Here is a 26,370-nt window from a genome sequence, read left to right on the forward strand (position 1 = left end):
ACTGGTCAAGATAAACTCATTGGATGCTGTACCACACTGGTGATAGGGAACCAGCACCCTCTCATACAGCTGAAGTATGAAGACAACTTGGCAATATCTTCTCAAAATTTAAAAAGTATGTAACCTTTAACCCAACAGTTCCACTTCGCAGTTCCCATAGTATTCCATCGTACAGCTCTGTCTTTTATTACTATAAATAACGCTGCAATGAACATCCTTGATACACAACGTATCTAGTTGCAGTCCGTCAACAGGGGACTGGTTAAATAAATTATGGAACATCATAAACAATGGAGGTCCATAAAGCTAGAAAAAAAAAAGTAAGAAAAGAAAAGAAAAAAAAGAATGGGGAACTCTGGGCTGATCTGGAAATACTGTCAAAATATTTTGCTAAGTAAAAAAAAAAAAAGCAAGGCACACAGCAGTGTACATAGAGTTTACCATTTGTGTAACATACACACACACGCACGCATGCACAAGCACGCACATACTGGCCCTGAGGGCCAGGGGTTGGTGGGGGAAACTATTTTCGCTGTAATTCTGTTTGCTCTGTTTCAACTTTATATCAGGTGCATAAATTATTTATCCAAAAGATTTACTTTAAAAATGACACATGGTAATACTGTCACTTTGCTAAAGTAGGTATAGGTGCTTGCTTTCTAAATCAAATAGAAGGGGAGCTATCTGATATTTTGGGTGATGGCTCCTGTCCGCCTTAAAGCATGGGGCAAAGAGCCCTGCCCCCTCTGAATTCGGGATTAATTTGCTGAATTGTTAGGGTTTATCCTACAGAGAGAAATATATGATTCAATGAAGGTTGGTAAATAAAATAACAATCACGATTCAATTTTCTGATAGAAGTATATCATGTTAAAAACCGTTAAGTAATTTCCTTCTAAAATGGACTGTTTTCTTTTGGAAAAAGAATGTAAGTATATTTCAGTTCTAAGTTGTGAAAACAAGTTGAAAAACAACAAAAATACAACTCTGATTTCAGAGGCTGAGCACACTCGGACTGTGAGTTATATCCAAACTTGCTAGCTCCCTGGGAAGTCACTCCCTCCTCGTTCCCAGGGGGACGAGGCTGGAAGTCTAGTTCGGGCACGTAGGGGCGGTGCCACCACAAGTGCCAGCCTGCGTGGACCACCCCCCCAGGAGTGTACATGTAGCCCTGTTTCCGTGGAGATGCTCAAAATATGATTCCCAGCTCATTTTTCGAGCTGTGCACAGCCAGCCCCCCAAGATCAGGGACCATGTGGAGTCCGTCTTTATCTGATCTGGGGGCACCACCCACGCCAGCGGCAGGAGCGACTGCTCCAGGGACGCTGCTGGGGCAGCACCTCCAGCTTCTCCTTTGTTTCTCACAGCGTCAGCTGCTGCGAGAGTTTGTAGGTTTGTTGCAGTGACTGTTCCCACCTCCCCCATTTGAACACCAGACCCTTCCCCAGCTGCCCCCTTCCTAACTTTGTAATTTGAATATCTGTCTACTTATTTTCTCAAACCATTGTGTTCTGAAACAGTAATTGAGAAACCATTCCAAATAGGAGGGTGGGAACCAAGCGCTTCAGAGTAAGTTAAAAAACAAAAAGTAAACCAAGAAAATCCTACACGACATCTAAGACAACGCTTTGCAATTTCAGCTGCCTAATTTTTACTTTAAAAAGGAGGTGGAAAACATACAATTTTATTCTTAAATCCTGATTCTTCAGTGACTGATTAAGACTCAGGCCCACCAAAAGGCCATCATTTGGGGGTCTTTTCCTTGTGTGAACAGTAGTTCATTGGGACCTGCTGCTTTTGTAGCTAAAGAAAGAGGTGTTCCAACAACAGATTGAGCTGCCAGTACAAGCTGCCCGACTTGCTCTGATAAATGAAAAGATGATCTGATGCAGAAGTCACTGATTTGGAACATAAAGTCTGAAGATCTCAGTGTTGTGTTCATTGCCAGATATTAACAAAATAGAAAATAGAAACTCACATTAAGCTCTTTAAAATAAATATGAAAAGTCAGGCTATAAAGACTCAGAGAGAGATGCATTGAAGCCCATGTGCCCTGTGCTGTTCACTACTGCACGTGACCACAGTTATTCTTAGGTCATCCTAACTTACTTAAATATCTTGATCTGATCCATTGGAAATGACAAAAATACAATTTATTAAATATCTTTATTTTCTATGCCCACTCTTCTATACATGTAATGTTCTATCCTGCATTTTAAAAACAATATGTTATTCTTTCATTCTTTGAAATGAAAAACATTTCATTTCATTCTTTGAAAACATGCTTTTTAATGTTTGTGCCTTTGTATAGTTGTACACTGTCTTACTAAATAAATAATTCCCTATAATTGGGCATTTAGTGTTCTTCCTCCATTCTTCCCCTGATTTTTGCTTGAATGGAAAGCCTAATAAGTATTCGTGTACACTTCTGATTATTTTTCAAGATAACTTCTAGAAACAGAAACACTAGACGGTAAATAAACATATTCTTGTAAGGGGGTTAATACAAGCATTGCTATACTCTTTCCATCAGCTGTGTTCGAGAGAAGTCATTTAAAAATCCCCCCAACGCTAGGTTTTAAATATATTTATATTTAAAAGTCTCTGCCATTTTGAAATGTCGGTGCCTCAATGTTGCTTTAATTTGTACCTCTTTCATTACCAGTGAGTTTGATTTTTTTCCTTTTTTCATTTAATCACCAGCCACTTTTTCTATGAGAATTGTTTTGCCCATTTTTCTTTAGGGTGCTTATCTTTTTCTTATCCATAGAGCTTTCTAATTGATGGAAACCTGAGTTTTGCTGATGTATACAAAAACAACTGATTTTTGCAGGTTTATTTTATAATCCACCACCTCCCTGCTCTGCCTTATGAGATCCAGTATTTTTTACTCCATCGGGATTTTTAAGTAGGCAGCTGTCACTGGCAGATAAGGGTGGTTTTGACCTTCCTTCTTTATGGGTTTGTCTCTTGTTCCTTTTCTCATTGTTTTGCCCTGGCCGCAGCTTCCAGAGCAACGGCAGGGTTACCAAGCATTGTCCTCTCACCTTTATTGCCACCAAAGATTCTTCATTAAGTAGGAGGCTGGTTATAGATCTGAGATACTCTTTGTAAATTTCAGAAAGTATCCTTCTGAGTTTTGTTTAGAAATTGATGTTTTACTCCCCTTTTGAACCCCTGTGAAGGTCAGGGTATTTTTCTCCTCTGGCCTATTAACATGATAAATTTTGGTTTCAAACATTACCATCTTTGCAGTGATTTTTGTGCTCAATGTTATTCTTTTAATGTATCTCCAGATTTGATTTACTTATGTTTTATGTAAATTTTTGCCTTAATTCAGAGTGAGACAGATATATGTTTTATTTTGGGGGAGAGGCCAGAAGAGTACTTAACAAAATGGAGACATCTAACTCTTTTTACAATGCTTTAGTTTTTAAATGAACGTACAGTAAAATTGACTTTTGGGGGCTGTACAGTTCTATGAATTTTGACCCATGTATAGATTCTTGCAACCAGTACTATAACCAAGACACACAACAGTTCCATCACTCCAAAACACCCCTTGTGCTTTCCCACTCTAGTCACAGCCTACCCCTACCCCTCACCCCTGGCAACCACTGATCTGTTCTCTGTCCCTATAGCTTTGTCATGTTCAGAATGTCATATAAATGGAATCACGTACTGTGTAACCTTTCTGACCTCTTTCACTCAGCAAAATGCCTCTGAGATTCATCTGAGTTGTGTGTATCAACAGTTCATTTCTTTTTCTTACTGAGTAGTGTGCCATTGTACAGATGTTCCAGAGTTTGTTAATCCATCTATCTGTTAAAGGACATTTGGGTTGTTACCAGTTTTGGGCAATTATGAATAGATCTACTATAAGCATTCATGTACAGGCTTCTGTGGGAACATAGGTTTTTGTTTCCTTGGGGTAGTGGTTCTCAACCACAAACTATTTTAGCTACCTGGGTGATATTCAGCTAGGTCTAGAGACATTTTTGGTTGTCACGACTGGGAGTAGGGGTGCTACAGGCATCTGGTGGCAGAGGCCAAGGACGCTGCTAAACCTATAATGCGCAGGAGAGCATCCCCCAACAAAGGATGATCCAGCCCAAATGTCAATAGTGTTGCTGTGGAGACACTGCTCTAGGTAAACACCCGGGACTGGGATTGCTGGGCTGCAGGTAAGTGTATGTTTCACTTTATAAGAAACTGCCAACAGTTCTCCAGAGCAGCTGTACCATTTTGTAATCCCACCAGCAATGTATGAGAGCTCCAGTTACTCCACATCCACACCAGCACTTGGTATTGTACTTTAAGTTATTTTTAGCCAGTGTGTATTATTATTAATTAGTTCTAAGAATTTTTGTAGATTCCTTGAGATTGTCTATGTGCTCAGTCATATCATCCATGAAGAGGTGCAGTTTATTTCTAACTTCCCTGGAGACTTTCTCTTTGACTCAGGGATTCCACAGAAATGTGCTGCTTGATTTCCAAGTGCTTGGAGGTTTTCCTGTTATCTTTATGTCATTGATTTCTAGTTTAATTCTATTATGGTCAGGTCATACTTTGTATGATTTAAATTCTTTTAATTTGTTAAAGTGTGGTGTGGGCTATCTTGGTGAATGTTCCTTGTGTCCTTGAAAACAATGTGTATTCTGCTATGGTTGAGTGGAGTGCTTTATACACGTTAATTAGTTCCAGTTGGTTGATGGCACTCAACTCCTCTTAGATCCTTACTGACTTTGTCTCCTACTTCTACTAATTACTGAGAGGAGTGTTGAAGTTATTATCTATAACTGTGGATTTTGTTTTTAATGTATATGTGCTCTAATGATCAGATTTAGTTACTAATATTATATTACCGTCAAATAATTTGTGTTTCCCTCCTTTCTATCTTTAGACCAGGGATCAGGGCTGGCACCTGTAACTATATAAAGTTGTACTGGAACTCAGTCATGTCCATTCCTTTACACATTGTCTATTTGCTGCTATGACATTACAATGGAGAGCTGAGTGGTTGTGAAGGAGGCTGTATGGCCTACAAAGCCTGAAATATTGACAAAGTGGCCCTTTAAGTTTGATGATCCCGCTCTAGAACTGCACTGACCGATATGCTGGCAATGCGCGGCTTAATTTTAGTTTAAGTAGAATTAAACATTTAGTTCCTCAGTTGCACTGGCCACATTTCAAATGCTCAGTAGCCACATGTGGCTACGGACTATTGAAGACGCAGACATAGAATATTTCCAACATGACAGAAAGTTCTGCTGGACAGCAGTGTTCCAGGTTATTCTAAGCAACACGGGACCCTTCTGTGCTTTGACCATTTCGGACAATTCCGTCATCTGGGTGCAACATCTCTTTCGTAGATTTTTTAAAAGTTACTGGTATATTTTGGTCGTTATTTTACTTTTTATTTTTGAGTCAATTTTTGTAGCGTATATTTTCCTAGAAAATCACTCATCTCACCAAGACTTTTACACGGTATCTTTCCGATCGCGGCCCTGCCTGCTTTCCTTAGGAGTGTGTCTGTGTGTGTGTTTTCCTCCTAATGTCTCAAGCTGCCATCTTAGTTCATTTAACTTACCTTTATTCCTTATTTAATAATTAAAGCATGTTAGGTTGTGAATTTTTATCCAAATGCAGCTTTGGCAGCATTCCATATATTTTAAAATGTAGCACCCTCCTCATTATGTTTGAAATAATCTGTAATTATAAAATTTATTTCCCTATCTCAAAAGTTAGGAACATTTTAAACATTTCTGATTTGAGGTTTTTACATTGTTTAAATTTATTTTTTTGTTTCAGTGCACTGCGGTGAGAGATTATGGCCTATACAATTTTAATAAATATTCACTGAGCTTTTTCTTATGGTTTAATACACGGCTGCTTTTTGGTGGTATCTATGGACACTGGGAAATAAAATATTGCCTCTCTTTAGAGCAGTGCTGTCCAACAGAAATATAATGTAAGTCTCATATACAGTTTTAAATTTTCTAGTAACCACATTAAAAAAAGGTAAAAAGAAATGGGGAAATTTTAATATATCTTATTTAATCCAATATATCCAGAATATTATGTCAACATGTAATATAAAAATTATTAATAAGATAGTTTACTTTCTTTTTCCTTGTACTAAATCTGCAAAATTTGGTGTGTATTTTACACACACAGTACACCTCAATTAGGACTAGCCACGTGTCCAGTGCTCAAGAGCCACATGTGGCAGGGGGCTACCAAAGTGGGCAGTGCGGCTTTAGAGAGTACAAAGATCAGTGAAAATATTTTAAGTCAACCTCATTATTTTTTTCAGATTCCTTATATCCCTGTTATGTCCCACTGCTACAGAAACAGTACAGCGTGCACCACAGCTTCTGCTCATGTCTCTGACAGACTCTGCTCTGTTTGGCTTCCGTTTCAAGGTACTTTATCATAGTTATCTTTTCATTGTAAAGTGCACCTCTTGGGAACGGCCTTCCTAATCGTACAACACAACATCCAGAAGATCAGGTTTAAATAAATAAAAAGACTGACAGGTTTTCTATAAAAATGAGAAAAGATTTTTAAGTGGAAAAAGATACAACTTTTTGTTGAAGAATGTCAGCCTGTTGCCAGCTCTTTATCTGTACTAACGCATTTGATCTTCACAACTCTGTGTATGAGCTCAATTTTACAGATAAGGAAGCAGAGGCACAGAGAAGTTAAGTGACTTGCCCAAAGTCACTCAGCTAAGAAGTAGCAGAACTGGGATTCAAACCCAAGGAGTTGGGCTCCTGTGCCTGTGTGCATAAACTCTGTGCTACATCACCTCCCTATGTTTTTACTGTGGGAGAAAACATTTGAAACATATAAACAAATCATATCCATAATATGTAAAAAGATGCTATCAATCAAGAAGACAAACATAAATAACCCCATAGAAAAATGGGCAAAGAACAGGCAATTCATAGACAAAGAAATGGAAACAGCCAATAAGCATAAGAAAAGATGCTCAATTTATGTCATCAAGGACAGGCAGGTTAAAACAAGATATGGTTTTTCATCCAACAGATTAGAGCAAAAATCAAGAAGTTTGCTAACGGGGTTAGGAGGGTGTGTGAAAATGGCCTCTCTCGCACTGCCGTAGTGTGAAATTTGAACTGCCTTTTTGAATGGTGATTTGGTGGTATCCAACACAATTGAAAACGCACTTCACTTTTCACCCACAATTCCACTTCCGGGCATCTATCCTACGGCTGTGGTCTCCCACGGGCGTGAAGATGCAGACACACAGAAGCTCTCTTAACCCAGCTCCACATGACCCATGTGCCCGGGGTCACGTGCACTGCTTCCCTGCAAAGCCCTGCGAAGACCCGCTGAGGGCCGGGCACAGGCTGCCCGCCACCTGCCACCTGCACGCTTCTCTCCCCACCTGTGCGCCCCATGTTTGTCCTTAAACTTATGCAAGCCAGTCGTACTTGCTCTGCAATTATGTCCTTACTGGATAAAAACTAAAGAATTTTCAGTACAAAGAGAGTTGTTTTTATGAAAAGTAAGCTGAAAGCTCTAAGAGGTCAGTTAAAGGCAAGTTGCTAAAAACCAAAAGCCAAATCAAACTGCTCTTGAATAAACAAGTGTAAAATATGGGGGAAAACATCATAAAGATCTACAAGGATTTTGCACTTAAGAGTCTTCACAAGAGTCTAAAGTCCAAAATCACACCGCACTTTATGACTATAATTTACCAGGAGAGAGAAAGTGAACACAGCTGGTCCTCCAGTGAGAACCCAGGAGCCAAGAAAAGGCCTGCACACGTGTGCGTTGTTTGCATTTTTTTAAATAATGAAAATGTATTAATGAGTAGCTTATTTAATTTTAAAACTTTAAAAAATAAAGTGATAAACTTTAACAATACAAAATGACTCATTGTTCCCTTTGGTAACTTTTCTTGCCCTGAATTGTAATCTGTAGGATAATATCGTGGGTTTGGTTTTCTAATCAGTTGGATAATTTCTGCCTTTCAATGGAGGATTTAAGCAATTTACATTTGTGGTTATAACAGATACATTTGCTATGAACTCTGCCACCTTATTTTATTTTTAATATTTATTTATTTATTTAATTTATTTATTTGGCTGCACCGGCTCTTGGTTGTGGCATTCGGGATCTAGTTCCCTGACCAGGGATCAAACCCGGGCCCCCGGCATTGAGAGCGTGGAGTCTTAGCCACTGGACCACCACGGAAGTCCCTGCCACCTTATTTTATGCTATTTGTTTTTTGTGCTTTTTTACTGTTTGCTTTCCTTTTATTACAAGATCCCTGCTTTCTCTGCTTTTGGCTTGTTGTTGGAGAAGGTTTATACCATGTTTTAAGTTCTACTGGGGTTTATCTCTAAGCTTTCCAAATATTTTTAAATTTATTTCTCTAATTATCCAGGTAAAAAAATAAACAAGTATTCCTCCAGAAGCTAGGCACTTTTCCTTATTTTGAGGACTATAAAAAAGGCCCCGTGGTGGTAATATTGCATGAAAAAAGCCAAATGCGAAATAGCATTGTATAATCCCTTTTATATGAAAGTCAAAGTTAGGGATAGTGCGAGGGAAACAAAAGCAAAAGTAAAAAAATGGGACTATATCAAACTAAAAAGCTTTTGCACAAAGAAGGAAACTATCAACAACACGAAAAGGCCACCTACCGAAAGGGAGAAGATATGTGCAAATGATATATCTGGTAAGGGGTTAATACCTAAAATATACAAAGAACTCACACAAGTCAATATCAAAAAACGAACTCAATTAAAAAATGGGCAGAGAATCTGAATAGACATTTTTCCAAAGAAGACATACAGATGACCAACGACACATGAAAAGATGCTCAACATCACTAATCATCAGGGAAATGCAAATCAAAACCACAATGAGATATCACTTCTCACCTGTCAGAATGGCTATTATCAAAAAGACAACAAATAATAAGTGCTGGTGAGGGCGTGGAGAAAAGGGAACCCTCATGTACTCTTGGTGGGATTGTAAGTTGGTGCAGCCAATATGGAAAACAGTATGGAGATTCCTCAAAAATTAATAATAGAAGTATCATATGATCCAGAAATTCCACTCCTGGGTATTTATCTGAAGAGAATGAAAACACTAGGTCAAAAGATATTTGCACCTCTATGTTCATTGCAGCATTGTTTACAATAGCCAAGATATGGAAACAACCTATGTGCCCATCAATAGATGAATGGATAAAGAAGATATGGTGTATATATATACCATGAAATATTACTCATTCATAAAAAAGAATAAAATCTTGCCATTTGAGACAACATGGATGGACCTAGAGGGTATTATGCTAAGTGAAAAAAGTCAGACAGAGAAAGACAAATATTATATTTGCAGGCATAAAAGATTCACTTATATGTGGAATCTAAAAAACAAAAACAAAGGAACAAACATAACAAAACAGAAATAGATACAGAAAACAAATAGGTGGTTGCCAGAGGGGAGGAGGGTAGGGAAGGAAAGAAATAGGTGAGGGATATTAAGAGGTACAAATTTCCAGTTGCAAAATAAATGAGTCACGGGTATGAAATGTACAGTGTGGGGAATACAGTCAATACCTATGTAATACCTTTGTATGGTGGCATATTGTAACTAGACTTAATCAAAACGTTTAGGTGACCATTTTGAAATGTACAGAAATACCAAATCACTACCTTGTGTAACAGGAACTAACATAGTGTTGTAGGTCATTTATACTTTAAAAACGAAAAGCAAACTCAGAAAAGGAGATCAGATTGTGGTTACCAGAGGCGGGGCACAGTGGGGTGGGGAAGGGGGATGGGGAGGGGGAATTAAATGAAGGCAGTTAAAAGGTACAAACTTCCAGTTATAAGATGTAATGTACAACATGATAAATATAATTAAGATTGCTGGTATATATATGTTACATATTGGAAGAGAGTAAATCCTGAGTTCTCATCATAAGGAAAAAAAAATTCTCTATTTCTTTAATGTTGTATCTATACAAGATGATGGATGTTCACGAAACTTCTTGTGGCCATCATTTCATGATGCATGAAAGTCAAATCATTATGCTGTACACCTGAAACTTACACAGTGTTGTGTGTCAGTTATATCTTAATAAAACTGGAAGGAAAAAAAGTCAGGGATGATAAAAAAAAAAACCCAAAAAGTTAGGGATGATGGCTCTGTCAGTGGCTCGTGGACAGCCGCCTGTGGGGGGATTTCTCTGTGGCTTCCAGCACCTTCCACATGGTTGCTTCCAGTGGCATTCCTCAGTCCAGTTCCACCTGCCTCTTGGAGATCCCCCCGACCATGCATCTTCACTTCTGGTGGGGTGCGTGGTTCTTTACATCCCCTCACCAGTATCTTTGTTAGAAGCTGGGATAAGCCCCATCAGGATGACTAGACACTACTGACATCAGAAGTTTCATAAAAAAACTGTGGCATCCTTTACAAATCACCGCTTGCAAGTCACACGTGATGTCAGAGGTTAAACCCATCCCTCCTGAGTCTGTGGGGCAGGGCACAGGGAACCTCGGTGGCCCTTCAAAAGTGGAGTGCTATCAAGCCTTCTAGAAGAGCAACGGTATTGTACCAACCGAGGCAGCGTTAGATAACCCTATTTGGGAACTAGTCTCAGTCTTGGTCATTACCTGTACACACAATCTGCAGTTTTGCCTTTCTATAGAATCTTGCGCAGGAGAACCAAGAGTTAAAGAAGGACAGATCATCTGGAGTCAGGATTGCAACTAGGAACAAGTTCAAGCATGGCTTGAAGGAGCACATGAGTGGAGGGGAGTGGAGGGGAGTGGGGGGGTGAGGGCGAGAGGGAGCGTGAGAGGATAGAGAGGATGGAATTGGGCTGAACAAGTTAAAAAAAAAAATCTCTTCACTTTTTCCCTCTGCATCCACTTTTTAACTTTCACGAAGACACACACCTGCAGGGTCACCATTTCTCGCCACCCCGTCTCTCCCCTTGCTATTGACGAACTTGTCTCTCTGTACCACAGATTTCCCCTCTAATACCCAAACAATCTTGGTTCAACTAAAATGAACACTTAGCTAGACTTCTTAGCTACTCATTTCTATTACTGTTCATGTTTTATTTCTCCTCGCTAGCAACAAACTATTAGGTGACTCCGTGATCTTGCCTCAGCCTAACTGACGGGCTGTCTGCCTGGACCATGGGATGAAGTGGGAGAGACACAAGTCCCAGATTCCCACACTGTTTCAGGAGGGGGCCAAGGGCTTTCTTTCAGAGCCCCACCCAAGCTTCAAGCGACTACAAAATGAAGATGTGGGATAAGCCTGTGAGTGAAAAGTAAAGCACAGATGACTAGTCAGTTCACCGTCACAGTGAGTCCAGCATCACCTACTGCATCAGCGTTCACGCGTACCATGGAAATGCCCCCACGATAACAACTAAAGGTTTAGAGAACGCAATCTTACTATCTGACGAAACAGCAATGTGGAGAACACTCAGTATCGGGGTTGAGCTATCCTAGAAGGTAACTGGGTACTTTTTGTTGCCTGTGAAATAATGCGAATTTTCCTGCATGTTCTGGATGGATGTACCCTGCAAGTAATTCCTCTGGTGAACCAGCCAGGGAGCCTCACCCCGCAGAAGAAGGCTCCCCCACGCTGGTTAAAACACCTGTACGTTCTGATTGGAAGCTCCCACCCTAGGGCAGCCCATTACCTCCTGCAGCCTGATCTCCTCCGGCTGGAGGAGGTCCAGCACCCCGCTGCTCCGAATCTCTGGGAGATCCTGCCAGAGGTTAAATCTCGAGTGTGGGTTACTGAGCAGGCATATCTGGGGCACAGCCTTCCTCTCCGGTGGGCTTGCCGGCTCCTCCTCCTCCTCTTCATCCTCCTCCGGGATCTCCTCGCTGGCCGGGGACCCATCAACATTGTCTTGTATTTCTGCATCCTGTTGCCTCCTGGTTTCAATTTCTTGGAGAGTTGATTTATCTCGGTATTCCTGATACAGGAGCCCTGAAATCAAATGGAATTGTACTGAAGACATGAAAAAGATTTCAGAGGAAGATCTTTTGGAATCACTAAGTCAAGGCTTTGGACTCCTATCAAGGGCAGATGCTCTGCCTATGAAAATACAAAGAAAGTCAGACCCGCACAGGTCTCAGAAAAGGCTCTATCACTGAAAAAACTGCCACTGTCTTCATTTCTTGGGAAGGATCAACATGCATGAGTTTTTTCTTTTTCAACAAAGAATGAAGAAATCCCTGAACAGATTCAAAATCCAGTCACAAAAATATATGCTTTTCACACACATACTTAGCAAACAACAAGAATCCAGAATTTGACGTGTTAATAACCAATGTGTGCAGAGTTGATGGAAATGTCCCAATTATGTTTCAGTATCCCAACAGGATGCTTCTCAAAGCCTAAATGCTTCAATATTAAAACTCAAGTATATTCATTGGTGAAATGGGAATAGTTGTAAATTCTCATTTTGAAGGAAAAAGCCAATATTTCATCAACCTTATGATTCAAAAGGGAAACATTCCTTTTCTGCTTTCACACTTTCAGACTTACTTCCCTGACCTGAAATAAATGCAGTCTAAGTCTCCAAGGACATTTGGGGGTACAGAGGAATCAGCAAAAATGTAGCACCTCCACAGGGAAAAATTCATTTTGGATGTCCTGGCTGCAGGGCAGAGGGATGGTCTCTCCACACAGGAGCAGCAGAAAAGCTTCAGTGGCAAAGGGGCTCCCAGCCTAGGGAGAGGGGAAGCAGGGCTGGGTGGGGAGAGGAAGGGGGGGTCCTGCTGGCGATGAGGCTGGGAGGAGAGGAGGGTCACCCCAAGGGTTTCGTCTATCCTGTGGGCAAAAGGGAAGCCCCTCAGGCAAACAGCTCTGGTCTACATCTTAGGAGGCCCGTGGATGGGAAGAAAGAGGCCATGCCAGTTCTCTAAGGGAGTGATGATGGAGGCCTGAACTGCAGTGGTGGTGGAGGGATGGGGCCATGTGCGTGATTCAGGGACAGTTATAAGGTAGAATACAGGTCCTGGTGATTGGCTGGTGCTGGGTCATGAACGATATCTGGGTGGCCAGTTGGCAAGGGGGTCCGGTGGCCCTGTTCAAGGAGATGAGGAACATAGGAGGAGGATCCGACTGGGGAATGGGGTGGTGGTGAGATCCAGGTGCACCTGAAGGGAATGCAGGTGAAGAGAACCAGTGGGCAGCTGGACTGGTCTGGAGCCTGGGAAAGTTGGGCCCCTTGATATATCTATCTATAAAACAAAGATGACTTTCCCGGGAAAGTTCTAACAGGGATAAGTGTACCACTTGTAAAGCACTTTCTCATGCAATGCAGTACAAACACTAGCTATTATTCCTTCTTTAATTGTTAAATATATCTAAACAGTACAAAAAAGGAAGGAAAAAAACAGATGATGTTCAAAATTCTGAAAAATGGCTGGATAAATTATATTCATAATTTATAAATAACAGGAACTCAATAAATTACCTTGTGGATTAAATTAGTTGGCTTCCTATGTTCCATAATGCTAAATTATAAAGCATTTATGCTAAGTATAACATTTACTTCAAAAAAAAAAAGATCCTGTGATTTTACGTTACAATCCAGTAGATTACAACATGGAGTTAATTTGACAAAGGAATGAAAAAGAAAATCTAAATCTATGCTAAATGCAACCCGGATTGAAGATCTATAAAGACAGAGGTTTAAAGTCACTGCATAAACCGGTTCAGTCATGAGCATAAGATATGATTACTGTTGCCAACATCGAACCAATTAATCTCCTGTGATTCCGATACTGTTTTTACAGAGGTTTAAAGAAACCAGGATTCCACGAGTTGACTTCGATTCACTTTTCAAAGCTTAGCACAGTGTCTCCCACCTAGTAGGTACTCACATATTTGTTGAGTTGAACACCTTTAAAAATGCAGTTTCCAAGCTTCTCAAAAATATCTAACCAATTTGGCATCTTTTTGAAAGTTCAAAAATATGGCTTATGTATGCTACATGGCACATCATGTGTATCATGGGTCAGCATGATGGGTAAATCATGGGTAAATGCTATCTCCAACATCTCACCTGATGATGTGATACATATGCTGAAAAGAGACAAAAATATCAGCATTGTGGGTAGTTGGGTTGAAAATAATATTTCTGAAATCACATTGTGGCAGACACTGTGGTTGCCTCTCCTCTATCCCCTCGCAGCCCTTCTTCCCAGCTGGCAGGGAGGGGTTTTGTTTGGGTGCTGACCTAGTCTGTGCTCAGGGAAGTGGATGAATGCTGACTGATCAAAACCTACCATGATGGTTCCCTTCCCCTTGCCACTGCTGGGTTTAGACATGAGCATGTGACATGACCTGGCCAAGGAGACTAAGGGGACATCTTACATCTTTGAGAAGGGCTTCTCAAAAAGATGCCCCTCCCCAGGAGACACTTGAAGACAAACTGCTCTTTTTTTTTTGGTTTTTACACATGGTTGCTTGAGGATGTGATGCATGGAGCTCTGGCAGCCATCTTGTGATATGAAGCCCAAATGCTGAGAATGGTGGAGGGAAAGGAACTAGGTGATTGCTTGACTTAATGACCAAATGCAGAATTTCCTACCTCATTCCTGGACTCAACTGAGATAGAATACTTTCATTCTTTAAGGTCATTTTTTTTTTGGGGGGGGGTGCTGGATATTGTATTACACTCAGCCAAAGACTCCCAATACAAGTAATTTTAGCATTTTCTTAAAACTTCATACTTCTTTCCGAAGTCTTCAGAATATGAATTTAAACACGCATTTTCCTGGAGTTACTATGATTACAAAGAGTTATCTGACACACTGTGTAACCATTTTCATGACCTGTTTATTTTTATTAGCCTTACCTGAGGAACTATGTTATCTGATTAAATTTTTGTAGTAGAGATATACTGTTGATATATCATGTTTTTCTATTTTCTCTTTTGTACATTCAGTAAGCAAAATTAATTTTACCTGTAAAAGCTGGCACCTGGTATTATATTCATGCAGAATTAGAAGGCTCAGTTCCCATCTCTCCTAATTAAAATGATCTATATCAGGCTGGCTGTGCTACCCTGCAGAAGGAGGATAAGCTCCTGGAGTCCTTCAAAATCTCACTTTCTGAAGGGAATAATTTTTTTCTTTGAATCCTTCAGATAGAAACTTCTAAAGGGCAGAGAATTCATTTCTTTTCTAGTGAGCACCTTCTATGCACCAAGCATTTGTTAGGTGCCAGAGACAACCACAGCACACACACACACGTGTGCACACACAAACACACACACACAATCACAGGGTCTCAGGGTCTATGATCTTCAGGGCCACCACCAACTACAATGACAGTTGTATACCACATCATGCATAGTCCTGGCATCATTTTGTTCTTGCCTGGGTGGGAGCCGCTGCAAAATTCAACACAGTGGTCTACAAGATGCCCATATAGTCTTCCCACTTTCCTTCCCCCTTAATTCCACTGTGTCTTTAGGAACGCGTTGTCCTTTCCTGATACCTGGCAAAGAATTCACTTCATTCGTTGAGCTAAAAGCAGCTGGCCTCCTGTAGCAATCTGCTTGGCATAAGCCTCGAGTCTATGATGAAGGATGTGAGAAGAAGGCAGCCTCGGTCCTGTGCTGTCATTCAGCACATCTGTTGAGCACCGACCATGGATCCAGCCCAGGAGCCAGAAACACATAGTCACCATTACACCAGGAGATAGTGGGAGAAAAGCCTCGGAATGTCAGTCTCTACTGTTTACCAAATGAGGAAACTGAGGGCCAGGATGAGCAGGTACCAGAGCTCAGGGCTCCCCACTCCCAGCTTTGAGCTTATGCCACGGGCTCTCCAGGAAGGAGGTCTCCACACGCCCACACTGCAGAAGGGAGCCTCTCTCTCCGTGAGAGGAGGCACGGATCTCCCCACTCCCACCTCGATTTCCTTCCTAGTCCTGACATCGATCTCAGCCAGAGGATCCCTTTCTAGAGGGTGGAATTCGAGGCTTCCAGCACATGCCAAGGCCGAGGTGGCCCTCCTTGCTATAAAGGGCAATGTGGCAGAGGTGGAAGAAAGGGATTTTCGGGTGTGTTTGTCCTCAGATCAGCCCCTCTCCATTTCCGCCAGCAAACAAAGGGAAAAGCCGCCACCACCATCACCACCCAGCCCGACACGCATGGGGCCCGCTAGGAACAATATCCCTGGAGTCAGCGCTGCTTAACAGCATGCAGTGTGCGCTCCACCCTCAGCTTTGCAAGGGCTCAGCTCCTCCCAGGGTTCAGTCCAGAATAAACCCCGGCCAGGGAAAAGGGAACCTGCCCAAAAAGTCTCCTAAACACGGGTCTCCCGGGGCAATGGAAGCTCCACTTCTATTGGAGACACTTCATGTCCGTCTGAGTGTTTGGGATGGAGAACAATAATGATGAATTTAGGAAAGAAAATTTTCAAGCCAAAATTTTAATTTAATGAATAAACTGCTGCTCTGACAACCCTGAAGAACAGAAAGATTTCTAGGCAGTACCATTCCCGCATAACCCACGTCACCCACCCGTGGCCACCTCTGGTGATGAAGATGAGAACGAGTTTGATGTCATCGGCCATTTTTGACTTTTAAACGCCAGTGCTCGGGTTTTGGGGACGCCTTCTCAATCCACTTTCTGCTTTCACAGAGCTTCAGCTGCAGCTGTGCAGGAGCTGGACACGCGGGCTGTGCCCTGCACTTCCGGCCATGCTCTGGACAGGCAGGTGGGGCCAGGCTTCCCTTCCTAACCCAGGGGCCTCTGGGGCTCCCAGCTTCTCTCTACTTTACCTTTCCTTCCCCTGTGCAACGTCTGCCGCTGCCACCCCTTCCTGAATTGCCCCAGTCAGCCTGACTCTCTCCAGAAGTCCTCTGCAGGGTCCCCTCCCTTTCCAGGTCTTCCCCAGGCCCCCGGGCGGGGATGGCGGGGGACGCATGGGGCCCCCCCCCCCCCCGCATGGCCCATAAGCACCTAACCCCTGGACTTTCTGGCAGAAGACGCAAGAGGACAGAGAGCCCTCCCCAGGAAAAGGCTGGGCAAGCACACCTCTCCAAGAGAGCAGGAGAGAAATGCATTTGCTAAAGCCCAATTATACACGTGGCAGTTTTGCCTCTGGAACCATTTAGAACCAAATATGTCAATAACCCTCCTTGTCAGAAACATTTGTGCAGGGGAAACGCAAGGGCATCCCACAAGCATGGGAGCCCTCAGAGTCCACCAGGAACCCACGTTTCCCCCAGTGACGCCCCGTCGCCGCTGGGGACACCCACCTATTTGTTCGATGAGGTTCCTCCAGGAGTCGGCGGGAATGGGGTGGATCATCTGCAGGGCCTCGGTGAGCGTGGTAGGGCTGTCAGCGAGGGCCGGGCACTCCTCGGGTGTGGCCTCATTTCCCAGGGTGGAGGACGACTCGCTGCCAGAGAGAGAGGAGAGGCAGGAACCGGTTATTTTTAAGCAACGACACACCTCGGCCAGCTCGCGAGAGGCGTCCGCACAGGCGGCCCTGGCCAGATGGACCCTGACCGGGATGTCCAGGACGAGCGGCCGCCGCCGCTCCCTGCCACGCAGGCCCCACAGGCCCTTTCTGTCACCGCACCAGGGCGCGACCGGGTAATTCATTCCCACACCAGCCCGCCCAAACCTTCATGTTTTCGGAGCTCGCGGGCAGGCGTCGGAAACTTGGCGCGTCCTGCCCGCTTCGCGGCGCCGCCCGGCCGCCCGGACGGGTCCCGCGGCCAGGGGCCCTGCGCTCGCTGCGCACCCCGCGCCGCTCGCTGTCACACGGCCCCCGGCCCCCTTTGGGTAGCGATCCTCCAGTCCCAGGGCCACGCGGCGCGGAGAGGGGCCACCAAACGGGACGCGTGCGCCCAGGGCGCCCGAGAGAGGGCGCGGGAGGCGGCCCGGGGCAGGGACAGGGGTGTCGGCGGTCCGGCTGGGGCGCACCCCCGACCCCAGGCGGCGTGCGGGCACGATGGGGGCCGCGGGAGGAGTGAGGGGCTGCGGGGCCCGCGGGGCGGGGGGCGGGGGACGGGCGGTTCGGGTAGGCGTCCCCGGCCAGGGACGCAAGCTGGGGCCACAGGCGCGCAGTGGTGGCGCGCAGGGGTTGGGACGGCCGCTCGCCCTCACCTGCCAGGGAGGTGTCCCGCCGCTGAGTCGCGCGCGTCGCTCTCCGAGGTGGAGCTGTCGTGGTCCACGGCGCAGGCGGCGCTGAAGGCTGCGGCCAGCAGCTCCATGGGGGCCGGCAGCCAGGCAGGCTCTGGGGCCGGGTCGGGGACCGCGCTGGGGGCCCGGAGCCAGGCGGGGGGGGGACGAGCGGGCTCCGGAGCGGGGTCGCAGCGCGCTCAGCTGGAGCAGGAGCTGCCGCTGCCGCCGCCGCTGCCAAGAGCTCCAGCAGGCGCCCCGGCGCGCGCCTGGAGGCTCCCGGGGTTGCCACGGCAACGGGGGAGGCGGGTGGGGCGCGCGCGGCGGGGGCGAGGCCCGGCGGTAGCTGGGCGGGGGAGCCTGGCCTTGGGCGCGACCCAGGCCCCGCGGGCGCCGACTGCTGCCCGGGACCGCCCGCCAGTTCCGCGCCTCCCTCCTCCGCCGCGGCCCTGCCCGGGCAGGGGAGACGAGGAGGGCAGGATGGGTGGGGGCCGGCAAGCTTCGCCTTCGTCTTCCCGCCCCCTCCTCGCCGTCTGGCCAGATCCCTCCAGCTCGCGGGGTGAACTTGGAAGGTAGGGGCCAGGTGACCCTTTGCCCGGCGCGCCCTCGAACTTCCGCCTTGCCCACCCCGCGCATCCTATGAGGTCCTTCGCAGGGACCCGCCCGGAGACCCCCGCCTCTGTCGCTCCGGGCCCAGCCTCGAGGGACCCTCGAGGATGTCCGCTCCTGACCTGACTATGCAGAGGGGACCAGCGCGGAAGCCTCTCCCGGACGAGTCTGTCTGCCCCCAGCTACCCCGAGGTCCTGGCAGCACGGGGTGGGTATAGGGGAGGGAGTGGAGGAGAAACAAAGTGCCCCCAAGCCTCCACCCGGTTTCCCTGCCCGGTCACAATGACTTTCGGAATCTGCACCTTTGTGTTAGCTAGTTCAACTCGCTTCCGGATACAGAGAGCAAGCAAAAATGGGAAACTGGAGTCGAGGGGAGTGTGAGTGGTCCCGTGTGACTTGGAAATCTAGAGGGACAACTCCAAAATCCGACTCCAAGTCCAGCAAGAGAACTGGAGCCCTCCGCGGCGGCCTTCTCTGAGGGCAGCCCCTCCGCTCCCCGCTCCCCTGGGCGGTGCCGGGTGCCGGGTGCCGGGTGCCGGGACGGCGGCCTGCCTCTGCGGGCCAGAGCCAGTTCCCGCTCTTCGGAGGGTACCTGGGGGGGGTGGGTTGTGCAGACCAAAGTGGAAAATCTCGGCATCTTCCCCTGCACAGTCTACCCACGGGGCATTTGTTTAAATTAACAGATTCCTCGTTTTTCGATGCAAATACTCCTGCTGGGAGGGGTTCACTTACTAGTTAGTAGGTTGGCTTTAATGCATTCCTTAGCCAGCCGTCTAGAGCGCGGCAATTGTAAAGGGAGAATTGGAGTGGAAAAGGAGAGAAAGCAGCTTAGGAAGGGGCCTTTTTGCCAAGAGGGGAACTCCCTTTCCCAGACTTCAGCTGGCGACGCCGGCGGTCCGTGTGCATTCCATCGGACTCCAGGAAAAGGTGCTCAGGTTGACGCAAACCAGCTCCTAAAGCTGCCTCTTAGCCCTCGTTCCCCTCGAGGGGCCAGAACGAACAGGTCTGATCTCCTCTTGCCCTTAAGGACTCATAATATTTGCGTGACAACCATCTGGTCTTCTGTCTTTCCAACCCGAGCCACTCCCTTCCTTGACTCATTCTGCGTATCTCCGGGCAGCCCTCTCTTGAGCTCTACATTTTCATCTGTCCACTGGCAGTCTTCACCTGGATGCCCGCTAAACACATCCCCACCACCACCAGCAGCCAGCCAGCCAGGAGGCCAGGCAGAACGTGAGGGACAGCCTCAACTGCTCCTGTACCTCCTGTCACCCCACATGTCCATGCCCCACTGAGCCCCCTGGATCCCCAAAAGCTTTCAAAGCTGTCCCCTCCTTGGTATTTAGACCTCTCCTTCTCTCTGTCCATCCTTGTCTCTGTCTCCTTTTTAACCTTTTGTCCCTCCCCTACTTAAAAACCTCTGTTGGAGTCCCATCCCCTGTGGGTGAAGGCCACCTCCTGCCTCTGTAATGGGCTCTTTACCAGGTGTCCCACTCCTTGCCATCTTCCTTGGCTAGAACTGCCCACCTTACCCCCCAGGTCCTCACCATTACTGGTTGAGGCTCCCTGGAGCATCCCCACCAGGCCCTTCACCCTGTATAACCAGCGGCATTGCCTGGCACTGTAATTCCCTGTGAAGAGGGCCATCCTTACACTAAGACGTGGGCTCCTCTAGGGTGGGCACCCTGGTGTCCTAGTCATCTTTCATCGGGGTCCAAGGAGGTGCACTGGCTGGGCGGTCACTGGGACCTGCTGCTTTGCATGGTTTCACCGCCCCTGAAATTTGATGTAACACTAAATGGAAGCTGTCACTTTCACACTTGGTTGCACTGAGGAGAAAAGACTCATTTTTTTTTTAATCAGAAAATATTCAAGTGAATTACATATATTAAGATGAGTATAATAAAACCTTCCAATTGAAAAATAAGCTAAAAATATCCTTCTAATTATAAAATCAGTTTAGAAAGTCACTGCGTTCTGAAGGCATATAACCTTAAGCTAAATTCCCTATGTTCTATTTTCAATCATACTTAGTGCTTATTGGGCAGGCTATTATTAAAATCTCCATTTAACTGACATTTTGCTCTGAATCATTCACAAAATAAAGTATAGGTAAATATTTCAAATATTTATACTTGATTGGTGCTCTATAAGCATTTGTTAAAGAATTAATGATATGTTTTTTAAAAATATTTAGTTATTTTATACATTTTATCTAAAGATTCTTTATTTCTTTCTTTGGGTTATAAAAGGTAAATATTGGAAACAAAGTGGATTCTTATTTATGTAGCAACCTTAGCCTTCAGGCATTCTCATTTATGTTTATAAAATGTTACTTTATTCTGAGGGAGAATTGCTAGAAGCAGAAGGAAGCTTAGAAATGATCTGGTCCGACTCTTATTTTACAGAAAAAGAAGCAGAACCAGAGGGTTAAAATGACAAGCCCAAGATCACAAAGCTGGCTAATGGCAGATTTTGGAAGTATGTGCTAGTAAGTCAAGACTACCTTGTATGGATTAAGGAACTGCAAATTTCTGTTTTCTTATTCTAAATATTTTTAGGGTCACATGGTATGCCACCAGATTATTACAGGTTAAAACACATCTGTATTCTTAAATCTAGTAGGAAAATGACTTTGTAGTGAGAAGGTAATCCTCAAATATACATTTTAAAACTTCTAGAAACAGGTGCTTGATAACTTTTAATTAGTAGCTTTTAAATCCATAAACACAGTTTATTTTTGTCACTCTTAAAAGACTTTTTCAGTTGCTTTGAAAATCAACAAATTTAAACCAGAGAGGGAGCACCAGCAGTCAGTCCCCAGGAGGCTACAGGCTTGAGGCTAAATGGACCCCCAAATCCAGGCGAAAGTTAGGAAAAGGGCAAGATGTAGCCTCTCTCACTGCAGCTCCAAGAGAAACCATCCTCAGTGGATAAAAAGACTTCCCCACAAGGAGACTCTCCGAACTTAGATTCTTCTGTTGTGTGGTTAGAAGTATTTTACTGGTGAGGTGGAGGGGGAGATCTTTCCTTACTTATTATCAGAAGGATAATTTGTAAATGTGGGATTGTAACACATTACAGAAATAAGTTTAAAACACAATCAATTTATCCCTGTTTAGTAAAGAATTAATCTTACCCAAAGAGAGGTCTGACCTTTTCCTTGGACTCCCGGGAGGTGACCTCTAAGCCATTGGAATGTCTGATAAGAGTGTCTTTGCTTACCTGGGGGCTGGGGCCACATCAGATAAGGTGGAGGCTTTGGGCCACGTGACAATAGCTCAGCCTCCAGAGGGGCTGAAGACTGAGGTCAGCCATCTGGGTGGCCAACCAGTTCTAGCTGATGGAGCCCCAATAAAAACTCTGAGCACCCATGCTCAGATGAGCTTCCTGGTTGGCAATATTGTCACACATTGTTACCTGGGAATGTTAGCTCTGTCCACAATTTCATAGGGACGAGACAACTGGAAGTTCCAAGTGGAACTTTTCTGGATTCTGTCCTATGCATCTCTACCCTTGTCTCATTTAAAACTGTAGCCTTTCACTGTAATAAACCATAACCATCAGTAACAGCTCTGAGTCCTTCTCATGAATTTTTGAACTGAGGGCAGTCTTGTGGGTTGTACCCTAACTTTGCAAGCCTTGAACCTGGTTTAGAGTACAGTGACCACGTTCCTCTTACAGCCTTCCTTTCCTTGGTATCTTTTTCTCTCTGTCAGTCTGCCCCGTACGCCGCTGCCAGGTTAGTTTCCCTCAAGCACATCTGTTTCCGCACATCTGTTGTTTTCAGTGACTCCCCAGTACCTTGCTGGCACTTCATTGCTAATGGAGTTAATGTGCAGCCTGGACTCGGGCTGCCCGTTTGGGAGCTGGGTCACCCCTGAGAGCTCCCATGGCCCTGCCTTTGCTCTGTTAGCTCTGCCCTGTTATCACCCACTTGCATGGTTTCTCTTCCCAGTGACCTGAGATTTGGGGGTGGGGCAGCTCTGAAGATGTCATTTATTTCTGCATCCCCAGCATCCAGCCCAGCCAGGAGGCATCGGGAAATAGTCAGTGAATAAGTAAATATGGGGAAGTTGGTAGGTGTTATGTGGACATGTCCTTGGTTTCATTCTTTCTTCTACAGTTACTGAGTCTAGCACAAGCACTCCCTTGGTGTTACATCTTGGCCTTCTTGGGTTAGAAGGTAATTCTTTCATTGCCCTCTTTGGGAACCAGCAGGTTTCTGGGGTTGGTGCCTCAAGCGTGGGGGAGGTAACTGGCCTGCTGTGGTGAGTCAAAAAACCCATTAAAACTGGATTTGTTGTTTTGGTGAAGTGAGGAGCGTTTTGTTTTTGTTTTGTTCTTTTTTGACGTGGTTGCTATGGTGGACAGTTGTTATAGTTTTGGTTAAATAGGGAAAAGCCTAGAGGGATGAAGAGATGCATACAAATCTTTGTCTGATTTAAGAAGATATGCGAGTGTTGGACAGGTTTCAGTGATCATGGGAAGTAGGCATTGCAGTCCGAGGGCTTAGCTGCCCAAGCTTCGATATTGCTCTGCTGAATACATTTTCAGAATCAAAAATAGGCAGCCAAGCTTTGCTCCACTTCCAGGCGTGAGAGGCAGCCTGGATGATGTTGTTTGGCTAGTGAAATGTCGGAATTTCCAAAGCAATTTGATGGTTCATGTGTCCTTAGTACTGTCCTTAAAAGGTTGAGACAAATGGCGGCCGTATCGTCAATTATGAGATGCAGACAGTTGTATGGCCTGGATAGAAATGTATTTCTCAGAACAAGCTCCCCAAAATAACTCATGGATAAAACACTATCATGTTGTGTGTCTGTCTGAAACTGCGGAAAATGAGAGCGGGCCTGGGATGTGGGTTTCTTTGGAACATACCTAACTAAGGAGCTGGGGACACATAGAGCCTGAGGATTTTGGCTATGGGTGATGTCATATACTTTTGACCAATAGGAGCATTTCTGAAATAAGGGGGACCTAACAGAAAATACTGCTATTTCCAAAATATGTTGAGGATGAAATGTGGAGAAAATGAGATTAGGAGTTGTCTTGGTACATTCCTAATCTAATAATTTACATTTTAAGTTGTGGCCATTAGGGTTTATACACTCTTACTTGGAACTCAAACTGTAAAGACATTGATAGCCCACTTCCTTCCACTCAAACATTTATTCATTTTAAATCACCTTACAAACTATATAGTTAGATCTAATTTAGTACTATATTAATTAGAGCATTTTGTAAACTATAGTATACTATACAAATAGAAAGTGATATTATTTAGGAAGCCTACATTTAACGCTAAAATACATTTGCTATTGTAATGGAGAATGCATTGCCTTAACTATTAACCAAATGTAGCAAAACTATTTAAGATATGAAACAAGAAAGAAAAAGATGTCCATTCATAAATAAAATATACTTGAAGGAAAAGCATGTAGTTAACAAAATTAATAACTAGATGTTGTTCACACATTGTTCTTTGAAAATTGCAAATAATTGGATTTTAGAGAAATATTTTCCTTAACAAGAAGTAAGTAGCATGACAACTTTCCATTTCCTACCGAAGCAAACCACCTCGCCCTTAACATCCAGTAGAAAGAATGTTCTGTGTTGAGTCACCAGGACTAAACGTTCAAGGATTTAGAGTCTCATAAAAAGACCAATATGTCTTTGGTAGAGACTGGTCACTTTATGACAAGAGCTGTTAGAAGCACGAAGGAGGTGTCCCACCAGACACCTCCTTCGTGCTTCTAAGTGCCCGGTTCCAGGTCCTTGACTGCCTGATATCATGTTGATGAAAATGCCTTTCTTCCCAGGAATTCAAAGCTTTTGACTACTGTTGGGTATTTCTATTTGGAAGGCTCTAAAATAAGGGAACTGGTGACCACAGTGTACAACAAACAAATGAGTGTTATAATAAAGAGAAAGCACGGTATTTCAAAAGCATAGCAGATACACAGCAATCAAAGAATTTAAGAAATGATCAGCCAGTGTTAGCCAAGGCTTGGAAACTGTCGTTTGCCTCTGGAGGTGGGAGTGTGAGTTGGTGTAACCTTTCTAGAGGGCACTCTGACACCCATATCATAAATCTGCCAATGCTCATACTCTTTGGCAAAGAGATTCTAATTCTAGGAATGTATCCTAATGAACTGTAAGAATCCATGTGAAAAATTAGCTACAAAAATATTTATTACAGTGTTATTTATAATAGTGAAATATTTGGAGTAGCCTAAAAGTCCAATAATAGGAAATCGACTGTTTAAATTATGACATGTCTCTAAAATGGAATATCATTAAAATGATTTAGAAAATCTTTAATAATCTGGAAAGATGCCCATAATATATTGACTAGAAAAGCAGATTCCCAAACTGGATAGTAGCACGATCTTATTTTGTTTGTAAATGGAGTTATATATATGGACTTTTAAGCATACATATGTATTTGAAAAGGACCGGAAGAATGATCACCAACAACATTTCACAGTACTTGTGGTTGATTGGTCAGATTCTGAGGGAATTTTCATCTTTTTACTCATATGTGTTTAAAAAAAATTTTTTTTTTTTGCAATAAATGTGTCACTTATGTAATAAGGGGAGAAAAGTTACTTAAAAAAAAAATCAATCCCTTAATGTGCATACATCTAGAACACGAGTTTAAAGTGTTCACATAACCATAGGGAATCCTGATGAACTTGAAAAAGGGGGCTTAGCTATTTTGTGTTCTCTAGATTTACTTGGGGGAAAACACCTCAATTCATTACATAAACCTATCTTTTAAAAAGCTCTTCAGTTTCCAAAGAATCACAAATTCAAATTTTACAGTAGATTACTTCCTGGCAGTCTCTAAAATTAAAGCACTTACCTGATATTCTAATCTGCCTGGTTGTAAAAATAGTCCCTTTTCCAGAAATTCCCCTTTTCCTTCCATAAACCCACGTGAACAACTCCTAACCAGAATGCTCCTTCCTTTTCCATTGAAGTCCTGGTCCCATCGAAGGAGTCATCAAAGAAATGACTGCCTCCCATCAAAGGCAGTTCTCCTAACACCACAAGCCTTTACCTGCCCTCCTGCATGGCTATATCCCACCTGGGCTGGCTCAAATGCCACCTCCTCCATGAAGCCCACCCTGCATCCTATCTCATGGCAGGCTGTATTCGCTCACTTAGGGTCTCCTGTAGCACTTCACCAGGGTTGTCTCTAAGGCGTGATCATATTCTTGGAGAATGAATTCTCTGTCCTCCTGGACTGCTCATGGAGACAGGACTCAGCCTGATTGATGTCCACCCCCTCACTGTGCCTGCTGAGACCTTGTACATCCTGGAGGCTCAAGACATAGTCACCAAATGGAGGTGGAGTGGAGGAGGCTTGAAAGCACAGGCGTTCTTTTGGTCTCATCCCAGTGCTTGGTAAATTACAGTCATAGAAACATTTACAAACCCTTTCCTTTCACCCACTAAATACAAACTTCCTCTCCTTGCTACTGCCTTAGCAGGTGAGTGCACTGTTAGTTGAAGTACCATCCCTTCCCCGGGGGAAACGTCAGTTTACCAGCAAAGAAGTGAAATTTCACTTTTGTTTCTTTACC

At 44.3% G+C, this 26,370-nt stretch overlaps 2 protein-coding genes across 2 annotated transcripts in view; both read right to left on the reverse strand.

The window, feature by feature from the left end:
- Positions 1-18,789, reverse strand: part of NGEF (neuronal guanine nucleotide exchange factor) — a 43,864-nt gene extending 25,075 nt beyond the window's left edge. Inside the window, 3 exon segments of the mRNA XM_036858595.1 lie at positions 11,708-12,003; positions 17,299-17,441; positions 18,155-18,789. Of these exon segments, the coding sequence (XP_036714490.1) occupies positions 11,708-12,003; positions 17,299-17,441; positions 18,155-18,261 (546 nt within the window). The 5' untranslated portion in view covers positions 18,262-18,789.
- A 134-nt stretch (positions 18,790-18,923) lies between these two features.
- The window catches only part of LOC118898334 (ephexin-1-like), a 73,867-nt gene continuing 66,420 nt past the window's right edge, over positions 18,924-26,370 (reverse strand). Inside the window, exon 4 of the mRNA XM_036858594.1 lies at positions 18,924-18,973. Within this exon, the coding sequence (XP_036714489.1) occupies positions 18,961-18,973 (13 nt within the window). The 3' untranslated portion in view covers positions 18,924-18,960. The remainder of the gene's footprint in view (positions 18,974-26,370) is intronic.

This window comes from Balaenoptera musculus, chromosome 7 (assembly GCF_009873245.2).
Source record: "Balaenoptera musculus isolate JJ_BM4_2016_0621 chromosome 7, mBalMus1.pri.v3, whole genome shotgun sequence".
Lineage (NCBI taxonomy): Eukaryota > Metazoa > Chordata > Mammalia > Artiodactyla > Balaenopteridae > Balaenoptera > Balaenoptera musculus.